The sequence below is a fragment of the Mus caroli genome, unplaced genomic scaffold (genome assembly GCF_978045245.1).
Source record: "Mus caroli unplaced genomic scaffold, Mus_caroli_1 scaffold_8, whole genome shotgun sequence".
NCBI lineage: Eukaryota > Metazoa > Chordata > Mammalia > Rodentia > Muridae > Mus > Mus caroli.
Window position 1 is genome coordinate 31,834,401 of NW_028227263.1, and position 16,745 is coordinate 31,851,145.

Below are 16,745 nucleotides of genomic sequence, written 5' to 3' on the forward strand. Positions count from 1 at the left end.
GTGTGTGCACACTCCACATGTGTACAGGTCCTCACAGAGGCTAGAAAAGGGTGATTGACTCTCCTGGAGTTACGAGCAGTTGTGAACATGCAATCTGGTTGCTTGGAACAAAACTTGGGTCCTCTAGAAGAACAGCAAGAGCCTAGCTGTGGTGGCGCACACCTTTGATCCCAGCACTTGGGAGGCAGAGGCAGGTGGATTTCTGAGTTTGAGGCTAGCCTGGTCTACAGAGTGAGTTCCAGAACAGACAGGGCTACACAGAAAAACCCTGTCTCAGAAAACAAACAAACAAACAAACAAACAACCCCAGCAAGACCTCCTAATTTCTGGGCCATCTTTTCACTCAACAAAGTTTGCTCATTTGGAGTGTTTTAATTTTTATTTCTTGGTACTGTGGATTAAAACCAGGGATTGCACATTCAAAGCATGGACTACATGGCTGAGCTATATACTCTGGGCCCTAAAGTGTTTTTTAAAACTCTCATGAGGGCTGAGGAGATAAAGCCACATGACAAAAGACTCAATGGCAAGGAAGGCTTCATGTCACTTGTAAAGGAACCATGTCTCTAGGTGTGTAAGCTTAAGGCCAGTCTCCACTACACCTGGGCTATGTGTGATAACAGAGAAATACACGAGTCTTCGTGAGAATGACCCAGAACTTTGAAAAGCAGATAAATAACACAAAGGTATTTCTCCTCAACGCCATACCTTGTGGAGAGAAATTCTGTGACTAGAGAGGTCATTTCTTTCTCAGCATCTCCCACCAAGTTGTTAGTAGAGGTTTGGACATAGGACTCCTGACTCAACTCTAAGCACTGCCCCAAGCCTCGGGTTGTCCAGAGCCCAGAGAACGCCACAGCTCACAGTGTGTATCTCCAGTCTTGAGCAGGCTCTCTACTGTGGCATTTAGACATGGACTGGATGGAATGGCCAATGAGTTGTTTGAGTGATATCAATAGGCAGATTCAGGGTCCCATTTGCCAGTAGGTATTCCTTGGCCCACAAGTTTTTGTTTTGGAAAATCTTGATATTGTTTTTGTTTGGTTTCTTCTAGTCTTTCTCGGCTTCCTTGCTACCAGCAGCTCACCTCAGGGCCAGAGCAATGGAGCCCAGGGACCATGGGCTGAAACCTTTGAAACCATGAGCCAAAATCAACATTGCCTCCTTTATATTTGCTAGGTATTTTTGTCACAGTGACAGTAAATTGACAAACATACACAGTGCGTGGTTTTCAGTAAAAATGCAAAGTTGTGCAATCAATATCCCTATCTAATTTCAGAACACTTTTTATCACCCCCCACACACATACACACACCTTTATCACTTGTTGCTGCCTGGCGGCCACAGCCAACCTTTTATCTCTAAATTTGCCTATCCTGGATTTTTTATAAAAATGAAATCTGACAGCATGTGATCTTTTGTGTCTGTATTCTTTCCCCTCAGCATGGTTTTAAGGTTTGGTCCCTGTAAACTATATCATGATTTCATTCCCTTTTATTTTCAAATAACATTCTGCTGTACGAAAACACCGAATTTGTCCATCCACTTATTAACTGAAGGATAACGGAGTTGTCTCTATTCTTTTGGTTCTTATAAATGATGCTGTTGGAGGAAGTATGTCACTGAGGGTGAGCTTTGAGGTTTCAGAAGTTCAAACCAGGCCCAGTGCTTGCTCTTCCTGCTGTCTGACAATTCAGATGTAGAACTCTCAGCTATGTGTCCAGAAACATGTCTGCCTGCACGCTGCCATGCTTCCCACCCTGATGAGAGTGAGCTAGCCACAGTTAAATGTTTTCCTTTATAGGCATTTCCTTGGTCATGGTGTCTCTCCACAGCAATAGAAACCTGAACTAAGATGATGTGTGAGTGCTTTGCCTGCATGTATGTATGTGCATCACAGGCATGCAGTACCTGTGGAAACCAAAAGAGGGCGTCAGAGCCCTTGGAACTGGAATTACAGAGGCTTGTGAGATAGATGCCTTGTAGGTGTTGGGACCTGAACCTTGGTCCTCTGTATGAGCAGCAAATGTTCTTAACTGCTCATCTATCTCTCTAGACACCTTGTTTGAATTTTTGTTTTGAGATAGGGTCATGTAGCCAAAGTTGGGCTGGCACTTGCTGTGTCGATCAGGCTGGCCTCAAACTCAGAGAGATCTGCCTGCTTTTGCATCTTCAGTGCTAGATGACTGACTATTCTACCACACCCACCTTGTTTGTTTTGTTTTGTTTTGAGATGGTGTCTCACATAACCCAGGCTGGGCTCAAATTTACTATGCAACCCAAAATGACCTTAAACTGCTTGTGCCTCCGGAGTGCTGAGATTACAGGTATGTACCACCATACCTTGTCATCTTGTAGTTTGATATTACAAGTGACACTGTCCTTTTTGGTTTGAGTTTTGTCCCATAACTTTCCTTTAACTAATTTCTGTGGCCAAGTTGAATATGGTAGTAATCTTGGCATTCAAGAAGCTGAGACAGGAGGATTGCTGTGAGTTTGAGGCCACTTTGGGCCACTGAGTAGGACAATGTTAAAAAACAAAAACAGAAGCAAAAGAAACAATGTAAAAACTTACCATAGCCGCTGGAAGTTGGCAATTTTTTGGTTTTTGTTTGTTTGTTTGTTTGTTTGTTTGTTTTCGAGACAGGGTTTCTCTTTGTAGCCCTGGCTGTCCTGGAACTCACTCTGTAGACCAGGCTGGCCTAGAACTGAGAAATCTGTCTGCCTCTGCCTCCCAAGTGCTGGGATTAAATGTGTGGGCCAACACCGCCCGGAAAGATTGGCAATTTTAAGTAAGCTTGGCTTAACCCATGGAGCTTGAAGTAGGGTTAGGCTGTTCTCAGACCTGAGGTGAAATTTAGAGACAATGTGCTTTTTGAGGTTTCATTTACATCTTGTCTTCTGCAGTAGGAAAATACTAAACGGAAAATTCCACTAAAGGTGGGTGTGGTGCACACCCTTATTCCCAGCAGAGGCAGGCAGAGCCCTGTGAGTTCGAGGCCAGCCTGGCTTACAAAATCAGTTCCAGGAAAGCCAAGACTGTTACACAGAGAAACCCTCTCAAAATACCAAGCAAAAAAAGCAGTTTATAAGTTTTTTATCTTTATTAATTTAATTGAGCATATATAACATGTGTGAGTGTAGGCACACGTGTACTAAAAGTTTGGGAGTAGAGTCTCCCATTTTATGGTGATTTCTAGGGATGGAACTCAGGCAGTCAGACTTTCATGGCAAGTATTTTCAGCTACCAAACTGTCTCACTGGCCTGGTCTCTCCCTACCTTTGTAGGTTTTTAACTGGATGCTGCTCTGAGTAGCATGATAAACTGTTGCCCAATTCTGCCCTATCCAGGAAGTGAATTGCCTTCTGCCCATTGTATCCATACTGTATGTCCTATGTGATGCCTATCCTATTAGTCAATATGAATTTAAGTTATAAGATCAACTATCCTGCAATGGAACTGTTAGTGTTCCAGAAACTTTTGTATATTTAATGATCCCAAGCACAATATAGCAAAACTTCAAATTTTATCACTGTATAATGTTTGGTCATTATTAATTATCTCTTATCATACCTAACTTATAATTAAACTTAGTCAAAGTTTGTATGTATAGGATCAGATTCTAGTTGCATCTTCCAGCATCCGGTGAGGTACTTGGATCCTATTCCCCAGAATGATGAAGCACTGTAGTATTTGAAAGGGGAAGAAGCTATGGATGCCTGGGAAGCAGTCTAGAGGACAGGTTTGCTGGCTTGGCCTCCATATTGGATTTTAGCCACACCCAGGATGCACATGGTGCACATGGGAAGATGCAGGACCAGGCACACAGGAGAGGCATCCATAGCAACCACAACAGACTCTTTCTTTGCACCCATTTGATACAGGTTCTCTTTCTTCTCTGTCTCTCTCTGTCTCTTTCTCTCTTCCTCTTTTTGTATTGGCAGTAATATTTTCTATGGAGGCATTTTTAGCTATTACAGTTGTAAAACAAATCTTTTAAAGATTCTGCTTGAGCCTTGCCTGGTTCTCTGCCCATGTGATCTCAGTGTGGATTACATAATCAGACCCCATAAGCGGGGGTGGGGTGGGAAGTGGGGGTGGGTGGAGGTGGGGTGGGGTGGGGAGTGGGGGTGGGTGGGAAACTGGGACTAAAGAAATGGCTAGGGACTAAGAAGTCTTCTTGTTTGTACAGAGGACCCAGGTTTGATTCCCAGTACCCACATACAATTGTTCAATATACAAGCTTACAATTGTTCATAATTGGTTCCAATTGCAGAGGAATCCAACACTTTCTCTTGGCTTCTGTGGGCACCACACATACACATGGTGCACAGAAATACATGCAAGCAAACCATCATACACATCCAAAAAAAATTAAAAATAAACAGCTGTGTGGGCTGGCATGTATGTCAGTGTCAGAGTGCTTGCAGTCTACAAGAGGCCCTGAAGTCTGTCCGAAGCACAAACTCTCTACCTCCCACTCTGTCTCTCCCCCTCTCTCTCTTGCTCACATACACAGAATGCACAAGCCATAATTTTGTTTTTGTTGTGACTTTGTGGGTCAGGGGTTAAGGCACAGCTGGGCTGGGCCATTCTCTCCTGAAGCTTCACAGCCAGAGGCCAGGAGGAGCTGTGTTCTTCTGAAGCCTGCACTAGGGTGGTTGTCCTAGATGCGTCACGGAGATGACTGCAGATAGCGTTGGTGACGGTAAGTGCGGCTAAGGGTGCCCTGTATACTTTACTGTGTGACTGTTTGTGTGTGTGTGTGTGGGTTTTTAATTTTTAAATTTTTTTTTATTTTTGTTTTTTTGGTTTTTTGAGACAAGGTTTCTCTGTGTAGTCCTGGCTGTCCTGGAACTCACTTGGTAGACCAGGCTAGCCTCAAACTCAGAAATCCACCTGCTGCTGCCTCCCAAGTGCTGGGAATAAAGGCATGTGCCACCATCGCCTGGCTTGTTTTTGTGTTTTAAAACTATTTTTGTCTATGCACATGCCATATGTGTGCAGGTGCCTGTGAAGTCTGGAAGAGGGCATAGGACATAGGGTCCCTTGGGACTGGAATCACAGGCAGTGATGTGGGATCTGGGAATCAAACTTGGGTCCTCTGCAAGAGCAGCAACTGTTCTTAACCTCTGATCTCTGACCCCTACCTCTTTTTATTTTTTGTGACAGGGTCTCACTATGCAGACCTGGCTGTCCTAGAAATCAAGATGTGGAGCAGGCCGGCCTTAAATTCACAGAGACTCACCCACCCACCTCTGCTTCCTGAATGCTGGGATTAAAGGCATGTACCACCATATTTCATATTTTTCAGTGTTTTTTAAAAAGATTTATTTATTATTTATTTTATGTGTATATGAGTACGCTGTCACTGTCTTCAGACACACCAGAAGAGGGCATTAGATCCTATTACAGATGGTTGTGAGCTACCATGTGGTTGCTGGGAATTGAACTCATGACCTTTAGAAGAACAGCCAGTGCTCTTAACCCCCACCCCCCCACCCCCCAGCCATCTCTCCAGCCTTTTCTGTGTTTTTAAATTAAATTTACAAGACGAATACAAAGTAATAGGTAAGCTTCACTCTGGCATTTCCACACACATGCACTATGACGCTTCATTCAAATTTGCCCCTCCCCTATACTGCCCTCCCAGGACCCTCCTCCTTCTCTCTGGCTGGTTCCCTTCTGGATTCAGGAGCACTTTTGTTTGGTATGTATACACAGCCATCTCATGGTAATCAATTTTCACTTGACTCCCAAGAGAGAGTTAAAAACTGTGCGGTCTTTTACGTTGTGGCCTCGGAAGCCATTCTGTATCTTCCCTACTCTATTCTACTGGCTTCATTCAGGGCACGAAGTGTTCAAGAACTGGAAGGCATATTGTAAAACCACCATGCTTAGCCCACACTAGCAATGTGTTATGCACTGCGTTTCTTTGTGTATATATATGTGTTTGGGTGGGATGTCTGCACGGCAGTGAAGGCACTGTGGAGGGCGGAGAACAAGTGTTGGGGGTTGTTTTTCTCCCTGCCTGTGGGTCCCAGAGATCAGGTCGTTAGGCTTGCGTGTGTGCCGTCCACTGGCTCTGGCCCTTATTTGAGAGAAGAGGAAGCTGAGACACAGAGCTTAAGTTCCCATCGCTATGCCATTAGCAAAGCAGGCAGGATTTGAACCAGTGTACCCTCTGAGACCACAGCCTCAATCTTATGTGGCCTCTACAGAGATATCCCTACCACATCCAACTCACACACAATGAGTTTCTATTTATATCTGCTAGCTTGTAAACTCCCCTGAGCACGTTCAAAATCACGCAACAGAATGTGTCCCTTTGCCATCTCTGGCTTCTGCATATCATGGTTTTTTTTTTTTTTTCTCTCTTTCATTCTTCCTATCTTTTCAGACTAGGTCTTACTGTGTAGCCCTGGCCTGGAACTCACTATGTAGGTCAGGCTGGCCTTGAACTCTTTGAGCTCACAGAGATCTGCCTGCTCCTGCTTCCAGAATACTGGAACTAAAGGCATGGGTTACCATACACAGCTCAGCTTGGTTTTCTTTCCCTGGAATACTTTTCTCCCAATCACTCATCTGTTTACAAGATTATTCCTCGGGTTTTTGGGAAAACCTTCTCTGACTGGCCAGCTCTGGGGTAAGTGCACCTTGGACCTCAGTGCTGAGCAGCTGTTGTTCTTACAATTATGTCTCACAAGGTGCCTGTTGTCCCGGCTGCCTCCTCCTCTGGACTCTAAGGGCAAGGGCTTGATCATGTTCGTAGAAGCTGCGCTAGCAAGGAACACTCTCCTGGTAGAAAACATGTCACCAACCTGCAAATTTCTCACGACCCTCATACGCAATTATCACACATTTTTTCACACATAGACATAGGAACAAAGATGTTACACCCCAGATCTGTCCACATGCACTGTGGCCCCATGCAAGCTCAATCACTACCCACTCTCTCACTGTCACTAGACTATCATATGTTCAGGTACCGCTACAGGTCTCATTTTCTTCAATCGCTGCCTTATACTTTTTTTTTTTTTTTAACAAATACAGTCACCATCTGCATTCCGAAAACAGGGTACGGAGTTGAGTGAATATGACAACAGTTCTATTTTTCATCCACGCCATCACAGGCTGTTTCTTTCATAAACACGATCCCTGATTTATGCAATTACTGTCACCGCTGTCCATCTTCCCGGTTTCTTCCTTCTCCTCCCGGTGCTCTGAGGGCAGGTCTGCAGGGTCTGCTGCCTAGGGCGCTCTAGAGTCTCCGCCTGGGCGGGCGCGGCCTAGCCCCGCCCCCTCATGCATATGTAGTACCCCAGCCCAGCGGCCCGGCCCCCAGACGGCCATTTGTAGCGGTGCCGAAGGCTGCGTTCGGCTGCGCTGCAGAGCCGCGAAGAAGAGCGCGCTCCCTGGCCGCTACGTCCTCTGCCCTGGAGCCTTCCCGGCTCTCCAGCGTCTCGGGCAACTCCCAGCCGGTCCGAGGGATAGTGCTCCGCGGCCCTCCAGGCCACTCACGGACCCCGCGCGCTCTACCGCCTGTAACCCAGCCGGCCGCACTCGTCCCCGGAGCCGGGCCTAGGGCGCGCGGCGGCCGGGCTGGGCTCGGGGCGTCCCGATGGCCGCGGCCGGCTGGCGCGACGGCTCCGGCCAGGAGAAGTACCGGCTCGTGGTGGTCGGCGGTGGTGGCGTGGGCAAGTCGGCGCTCACCATCCAGTTCATCCAGGTGCCTGGAGACGGCCTGCGGGGTGGCGGCGGCGGCGGGGTGGCGCTACCTGTGGCCGCGGCGACCCCGCCCGGGGCGCGCGGGTGCGGGGCTCCGGCGCGTGCGGTGCGCGCGGGTGCGGTTTGCGCGGGGCCAGGGCGCGCGGCTGCGAGGGCAGGAACAGTGAGGAGTCGGCGCTGCGCTCCTGCCCTGCGGCCACGGCGCCGCGCTGCTGCCCGCCAGGCGCCCGGCGCGGCGTCCGGGGACTCGGGCTTCTCAGGAATGTGGCCCGGAGGGCGGAGCTGGCCGGGTGGGAAGCGCAGTTCCACCTTATCACTGCGGTCAGGGCGGGAGCCCGCGGGTTGCAGCCGCGCCGTGGTGCCGGGCTTCCTGCCCTGAGGGCCGGAGTGGGGACCCCGCGCTTGCCTCGGTGGCAGCGCTGGCCCGGGCTACTTGGCGGCGGCTTCGCGCCGCCGGCTCCCAATAGTGTTTTCTCTTTGTGTGTGTTTGAGCTTCTCTTACAAGTAGTCTGTTTGGTGGTACGTCCGGGTGGGAGTGTTTGATCGTGCCCTAGGGAAATAATGGCTTCGAGGAAGTTAAAAATGTGCTTTGATAGGGGCGAGACCATTTCCTTGGAATTCCCGGTGCCTGCCTGCTTCGCGCTTAGGTGAAGTTTGGGGTGAGCCCCGCTAGGAGGGGACTAGTATGAGTTGTGTGTTGCACCCCCCCCCCCCTTTTCTGGTTGCTGGAGGAGGAAAGTCGGGTTGTGGCAAAGAAAAGGGAGGTGAAATTTGTCTTTAGATTTTATTCTAGGTTAAGACGTCTGAGTGATTTTCCTTTCTCTTTTCTTTTTGATTTTTAAAAGCAAATGCAGATCTCCTTGCTTTTGTCACCCTGAAAGGCGTGGCATATGTTGGGAAGAGAGCGCAGGTACCCTGCTAAGTAACAAAGGTATTTTTACTGTATTAAAGAGGACGGGTAGCAAAAAAATTTTTTGTGTTTGTTTTGTCTCACCCATTTGTTGAATTGATAGAGTTAAATAGCTTATTTTATTTCGATGTAACTGTGGTGTTTAGTGTTATTAAGACGCACAGTTCCATAACCTAAATGATAATTTTCACATCGAGTGAATGAACAGTAGCTGCTCCTGTAATAATTCATGGAATTAAAAAAAGTGCTGCTCAACTTTTGTATTCAGAGAGGATGCTTATGTCATGAGCGTTGACAGTATGCTCAGTGGTGGTGGCGGCAGCAGCAGCGGCTGCAACGGTGGGGGGTGTTGGTTTAAGTTCACCAGACTTCAGTCTGGCTTTTTGGCAGTTGTTATTTGCCTGGGACCAAAAGAGACTTTTAATGGCTGACAGCAAAACAAGTCACAGCTAACACTCCCTGATGGCTAGTTTTGGAGGGAACCAAGAAGGCAGAGAATGGTCCTGGGTTCCAGAACCGGTGGATAGCATTACTTAGATTTAAGACAGAAGCATTTAAGTTTTTGAGGGAAGGACTATCTGAATATGATTGTCTCCATAAGTTAGGATATTTGCGAAATAGTTTTAAAAACCCTTACACTCCAGGTGATTACTGTCTTCCTCAGGACCTTCTTGAATTCATTTGTAGACTTTGTGAGTAGTCTGGTATCTAGAGGCTCAAAAATGAGGTCAAGTAAAGACATGCACGGCCATGATGTATGCAGATGAGGACCTTTGAATTCTACAGACTTGAATATGTGCCTTTGGTTTATTGGCTATGAAAACACCCAAGTAGCCTTTCTGTGCCTCAACTTTCTTATTAGTTAAATAGCTCTCAGTACGTGTCCTTTATAACTTTTGCATTATGAGAAAGATCTTTGCGTTGCGTTGAACATGCAATTTGTACTGTGTTGATAATAGTCACTTCAGTAAGTGTGAGAGATGAGACCTTTAGATGCAAGGGGATTTGAAGAAGTCAGTGTGGGAAGGCTTCAAAGATGCACTGTGGGGCTGGGGATGTAGCTCAGCGTAGAGTGGTTTGCCCAGTGTGTGGAAAGCTCTGCCTTTGAGCCCTAGTACCAAAAAAAGAGCACTGTGTCTTATCAGGGGTTGTGTGAGTGGAAATGTGATGGACCTGGGGAGTCACAGGCCAGATTGGAAAGAGGAGGCCGATGTGTGGGGAGCTGGGAGTGGGAGAGGCATATGTGACTTGGGGCTTTTGGGGCTGGTGAAACAGGAACATAGGCTCTGAGGTTGACTTGGTGAGGAGGAAGGAGGCACAACACAGCACCTGTGTGGAGACCCAGCCATTCCCCTGAGTTTGATGTTGGGTAAGTTACTGAACCTGCCTGTGCTCCGGCTTTCAGTCATCTGTAAGCTGGGGTAATAAAGTTATATAGCTGTAGAAATCAAATGGATTCACATCAAGGGCTTGGGACAAGGTGTAGGTCTACAAAGGCTACCTCCATTACTCTGCCACTCTTAGATTAAGTAACTAAAGCCGCAGTCTATCATCTACATCAGCACACACATATAAACACACCCACACCGACTCGGAAACATACATACCACACTCACAGTGCCCCCTCCCCATAAAAGGGGTGTGTGTATTTAGATGACATTTCAGTTTCTGTTCTCCCTCCCAACCCTGACCGTTCTCCACCACCTCACCGGGTGCTAGGGGTCAAACCCAGGACTTTGGCAGTGGTTTAACCTCGGCATATCCCTTTAACACTTAATTTTATTTATTTTTTTTAGATTGAATCTTGCTAAGGTTCTTAGGATAGTCTTGAGTTCTGTAGCCCAGGCTAGCCTTTGGACTACTGCTGCTCCTGCTTCAGCATCTCAGGTAGCTAGGATTACCGGTATGTATTTAGCTTGACTGCTCATACTTTTTTTATTTTAAAAAAAACCATTGTACATTCTATTTGTGAATAAATGCCTAAGTGGTGAGTAGCCTCTGGTTAGGACATGATTTTGACAGAGTGGGAGGCAGAGAGTTGGGAGTCTCAGCTTCTTCCAGCCTAGATAACTGGAGGTTTCTGCCTCTCCCATTTTTTTCTTTAGGGCTTTGAGTTCCTTCCTGTGAAACACTGAGTTTCCTTGAACAGATCTCTGGCTCTTTGTAATTCTACAGTTCTTCTGTGTTCTGACTCGCTGGTATCTTTGGTCTAGTTTCTTAGGTTTTCTAGGTCTCAATTTCCCATCTGGAAAGGGAGAGTAACAGAGGGCTTAGGGTTTTTGGAGTAAATAAAATGCCGGCAAATCAAACCACGCAGCACAGCCAAGGCTGAGTAAGTCAGTGACCACCTTATTTGTGGCGATTTGGTATCTTGATGTTCTTCCAAAACAAAATTTGTAGTTTTTCCTCAATCCATAATGTAGTTCATTATTTTTAGGCTTCACCCTTTCCACCTACACCAGGAGGTACTTAGACGGTGAGTATTGATTTTATTAGAGTTGGGAAAACGTTATTAATTTGGGATTGATTTTTTTAAGAAATGATGGCATAGCTTAGTGGTAGTTCTGTTACTGGTGCATTTAGGGTCAAAGCCTGGCCTCTGACACCCCAGACAAGCTAGGCTCTGCCAGTTGTCCCTGACACACCGATTAAAGAGACATGTAATGATGAAAAGCAGACAAAGTGAATTTATTGAATATGGCAGTGGGAAGAGGAACAAATTAAGGGGACTGGTGATCCCTGTGTCATCTTTGGGGTACTGCCATGACATTTGGGTTTAAATGGAAGGAAAGAGGCATGCATAACTAAACAGGCTGGGTCAAGATGTGGTCCTGCCCATCCTAACTTCAGTTCTAATCTGTCCTTTAAGGTGATCTGGTAAGTTGTGAGAATTGTGTGAAGTCTCATCTTGGATTCATGCTGCTCTTCTGGCTGACACCAGGGCTTCAGCCTTTCTCTTCCTCCAGCATGAGATTTCTGGAGGAAGCTTTAATTCTTCGAGGTCCGTTGTTTCAATAGTTGGATGGCACAAAAGTTACTCTCTCTGCTTTGCTGTCCACATAGTTTTAGCATATGTGTCTAGCATTTTCCAGGCCCTGGGTTCAGTTCTCAGTGACAGAAAACCAAGACATGGACAACAACACAAAAATTGTAATCATTAAGTTTTGCGGTTTAATGGTTCTTTGGCAGCTCTGAGAAGAGGCTGTATGTGTTCCCATGGATTTAAAGACGTATGTTACCCCGTTGATGTTCTTTTAGAATCCTAACTTTTTACTTAATCTGTTTGTCAGATTTTTGAGCTGTTTAGGGGTTTGGTGGTCTCAGGTTGTATGTAGCCCAGGCTAGCTTGGATGGAACTTGAGGTCGTCTTGCCTCAGCCCCATGAGTGTTTTGATTACAGGCTTGTGCTCAGCTTGTGTTTCTTAGTCTTGTTTTTCTTTTCTTTCTTTCTTTCTTTCTTTCTTTCTTTCTTTCTTTTGTTTGTTTGTTTGTTTTCCTTTGAGACAGGGTTTCTCTGTGAAGCCCTGGCTATCCTGGAACTCACTCTGTAGACCAGGCTGGCCTCAAACTCAGAGATCCGCCTGTCTCTGCCTCCCAAATGCTGGGATTAAAGGCGTGCATCACCACTGCCCAGCTTGTTTCTTATCCTTGAACATTCATCTTAAGACCTTGTTAGCTTGGACAGCTGCCTCAAAAATTGTTTCTTCCTAGATGTTGCCTTTTGAGGAAGGCATTTTTCATGTCCTTTACTAGATCACATATCCTAGATAGATTTGGAGTCCTGTTTTTGTGTCAGTAATTACTTGATCCACGTTCCAAGGCTGGGCCTTTAACATCAATGCTGTTCTATTGCTGCATCTTGGAGGCACTGTAGTTAGAAGTTAGACACTTAAGAGCAGGCGAGATGGCTCAGTGAGGAAAGGTCTGTCTATCTCTGGAACCCACATAATGGATGGAGAGAACCAACCCTTGATCATTGTCCTCTTAACCTGTGTGTGCTAATTTGATTTTTTTCTTTTCCTTTAAAGATAAGGTCTCTGTGTAGCCCTGGCTATCCTGGAACTCACTATCTAGACCAGGCTGGCTTTGAACTCTCAGAGTTCAGCCTGCCTCCCAAGTGCTGGGATTAAAGATGTGTACCATTACACCCAGCCAACTTCTAAGATTTTAAACTTTATGTAATTAACTGTTTTGAGATAGGCTCTTATAGCCCGGGCTGGTCTCAGACTTGCTGTCTGTCTGAGGAAGACTTTGAACTTGTGCTGCATTCCCCTCCAGTGTGCACCAGCATGGCAGCGTGTTCTTAGTGAGTGCATTGTATTTGGTGGTTAGAGGACAATTGATACCTACTTACTTGATTACCTATATGTTTACCTATAGGCTCAACAATCCTGTAGAAATTTGAAGGTACATTTTGAGCATCATGGGAATGGCACATGTACAAGGCTGTGATAGGTGCAGTCAATTGCACGAATTGGAAACCACCTACACAGAGGAACAATGGACTAACAGTGATGTGTTCCCCAGGGAAACACAGCTACAAGAATGATTGGGAGCGGTCCCAGTGAACTGTGCGATGTTTCCTCAACATAGATTAAGAGGCAGCGTGGTAGAACACACTGTTAATCCTAGCACTTGAGAGGCAGAGGCATAGGTAGTTAGATCTCTGTGAGTTTGAGGTTAGTCTGGTCTGTATAGTGAGTTCTAGGTCAGCTAGGGCTACTACATAAGGAGACCACGACTCCCTGTGCGCCCCCCACCCCCAACCTTCCCCTTATGACATGGGGCCGGGGATCACTCAGTGGTTAAGAGCATTGGCTGCTCTTTTATAGACCTAGATTTAAGTCCTGGGACCCATGTGGTGGCTCATAACTGTCTGTAACTCCAGTTCCAGGAGGTCTGACTGCCTTCCTAAGCACCAGGTACATAACGGTGCACAGATGTATGCACAGGAAGATACTGATACACATAAAAAATTCAAAAAAAGTTCAAAAGTAACTCCTGCAGGCTGACAGGACAACAGCTCGGTAGGTAAAGCGTTTATCATGCACGTGTGTGGACAAACATGTTGGTGGATTCTGGGCATCTGAGCCCTCAGGAGCAAGCTGCCTGGCTAGAGTAGATGAATCCCTGAGCTCTGGGTCGAAGGAAAAGACCCTGCCCCAAAGTATAAGGAGGAGAGCGATTAAGGAAGTCACTCACCTTCAGCCTCTGGTCTCCACACGTGGGTTATGCACACTTCCACACTCTTGTGCACCTCCATGCATATATGTATATTACGTACACATTTAAAAAAAACCCTCCTGTTATAAATGTATATAAATGAAGGAAAAACGCAGAAAATAAGTTTGTATTTGCTCATGGGGACAAAACCAAAACAACACATGGATGCTTGAGAGACTAATGAGGGAGGAGGGATGAACTGGAAGTGGTGGTGGGAACAGGGACAGGGACCCTTTTTGGAATCATGTTAATGTTTTATCCACTCAGTATGTAAGTAGCAAAGAGTAAGTAAGGCAGTCAAGCAATGAAGGAAAAGGGGCATCTTGAGGGGTACAGCCAGGCGTTGGCAGTGTACACCTGTGATCCCAGCACTTGGGAAGTAGAGCTAGGAGGGTCTGCTGTCTACGGCCAGTGTGGTCTATGTGAGATCTTGTCCCAAGAAACAAAGAAGACGGGCTACAGAAAAATGAATGAACTAATTGGTCAGCATAGCAACAAACATTGAAAAGACCAGGGGAAATGCTTCAGGTAACTTTTGAACCCAGTGTTTGGACTGTATCCTCAGGTTAGAGAGGGACCTGAAGCAAACATTTGAACTCTGGTTGCTAGGCTCTGCCCCTCCCCATCCCTCCCTGTCTCCTTTAGCCTCTGCCCCCTCCCTTTCCTCCCTCCCTCCTTTTCTTTCTCTAATAGGCATTGGTTTACAGTTTGTGGCACTTTTGAATACTAATATTAGCAAATAAGAAAATGTAATTTAGAAACTAGGGGCCATTGTCTCACTGCTGGACAGGAGGCTGTAGAGGGCAAAGGTTAGCCTGAACTCTGAAGTTCCACCTTGAGGATACTGGCCTGAACTCACAAGGTAAAAAGTTGACACAGAAATGTGTATGCATCTGAGTGCCTTGCTGAGCACCTTTCCAGCTCCATTGAGGGCTGTAGAAATGGTGGACCACTAACATCCAGAGTGCCAGATGGAACTTCAGAGAGACATCTGATTCCAGGGCTGGGGTCAGAAAATGCAAGATGAGCTTGGAATGTCCTGTAGTCTAAGGAATTATTCAGAAAAAACCCAAAATGATGAGAACTTCTCTGAGAAAGACAAGCAAGCCTGGAAGAATTCCTCTGTGCTGAGTTGGGCACAGTTTATCATTAAAATGGACAAGTGCTTATTGTCTATAAAGAATCTGTGCGGTTAATCCCAGCCCTGGAGATTGGGAGGCTGCAGGAGGATTGTGAGTTTGAGGCCAGATTGAACTATATAGCAAGATCTTGTCTCAACAAAGCACGAACTCGATCTGTGGGTAAACTTGATCATGATAAATAAATGAGCAGAATTTTGACTAATGAATGAACACACAGGAAATAGCAGAATCAGAGAGAAAATAACCGTTTGGCAATCATAATGATTAAGCAAGAATCATAAATGAGTATTAAAACTAGTAAGTGAGGTGATGGGTGTGGTAGGGCATGCTGTTGATCCAAGCTCTCGAGAGGCTGCAACTGGAGGGTCCTGAGTTCCCGGCTAGCATGGGCTCTGTAGTGGAAGTAGCTGGCTTTTCTTCTTCTGCCAGTGTGTATTTCTCGAACAGAGGAGGTACCTGGCTGATCTCACTTTGATATCCAAGTTTACTGGAACCGGTGAATCTCAGGGAGGTTTCCTGCCCCGAAGATGACACTCCTACAGTCAGCCCTAGGGCGTCCGAGGGAGGTGCCCTGCCTCAGAGTCACGCCCCCCCAGCCAGCTTCTTCAATGTTGCTTGAGGTTAACGACAGTTTGTTTTAGAGGCTCATAGCTTAACCATGGATTTCATATCCCGAGAAGCGTGTCACTGGGTAGTTTTGTCTTGTGAACGCCAGGGAGTAAGCTGGCACCAAGATGGCTAACATATCACTGGCGCTGCCACCTCCCTGGGACTGATACCATTTGGTTATATCAGTGAAGTCTAGTTAAAGAATAGCTGGGCATTGAACATAACCAGACTGAGGCATAAAGGAAACCAACCTTTTCTCTGTTTAAAGACACCTTTCCTAAATTTGTAGTTGGTGTCTCGGTATGATGGCACATAGATGGCAGACATACTGGAGAATTAGCTGAGAGTGACATATTGATCCGAAAGCAGGAGAGGGTGAGGGAGATGGAGACAGAGGGAGAGGCCGAGCCCACCCTTAGTGATAATACTTCCTTCAACAAGGCCACAGCTAAAGCTACTCAAACATTCCACCAGCTAGGGACTAGACATTCAAATGCAGCCGGAGCCTGTGTGGGCCACTCTTATTCAAGCCACCACACATCCACTCAGCAGGCTTTCAAGAATACAGTATGCTGAGGGATGGAGAGAGAGATGACTCAGTGGTCATGAGCACTTGCCACTCTTGCAGAGGACCCTGGTTCTAGTCCCAGAATTCACACTAGGAGGCTCACAACCACCTGCAACTCCAATTCAGGGGTGGTGGTGGTGGTGGTGTGTGTGTGTGTGTCTGTGCATCTGTGTGTCTGTGTGTGTCTGTGTGTATCCCATGCCTCTTTTGACCTCTGTGGGTATTGCATGTGTGTTGTGGTACATACACTCTGTAAGCGTCAATAAAAGCAAAGAATATATAGTATATGTTATTAATTATGCTGATCTTTTTTGTTAGTTTGTGATTTTTTTTGTTTTACTTGTTTGATGTTTTCCTCCTACTCTCACTGCTGAGGCTAGAAACTCAGGACCTCAGGTGTGAGAAACAGTGAGCTGCATTGGTGTCTTTTCCCTTGCCCTCAGCCACTCTTTGTCTTGATTTTTTGGGGGTAGGTTGGAGGGGGGAGATTGTGCATTGAATTACTTTCAGGCAATTTTTGTTCCCTTCCCTTCTCCCTCTTACTCGCTTCGGGCCCCACTTGCT

General features: G+C 46.3%; 1 protein-coding gene across 1 annotated transcript in view; it reads left to right on the forward strand.

Moving 5' to 3' along the window:
• The first annotated feature begins 7,354 nt into the window (after positions 1-7,354).
• The window catches only part of Rras2 (RAS related 2), a 69,502-nt gene continuing 60,111 nt past the window's right edge, over positions 7,355-16,745 (forward strand). The window contains exon 1 of the mRNA XM_021166965.2: positions 7,355-7,730. Within this exon, the coding sequence (XP_021022624.1) occupies positions 7,623-7,730 (108 nt within the window). The 5' untranslated portion in view covers positions 7,355-7,622. The remainder of the gene's footprint in view (positions 7,731-16,745) is intronic.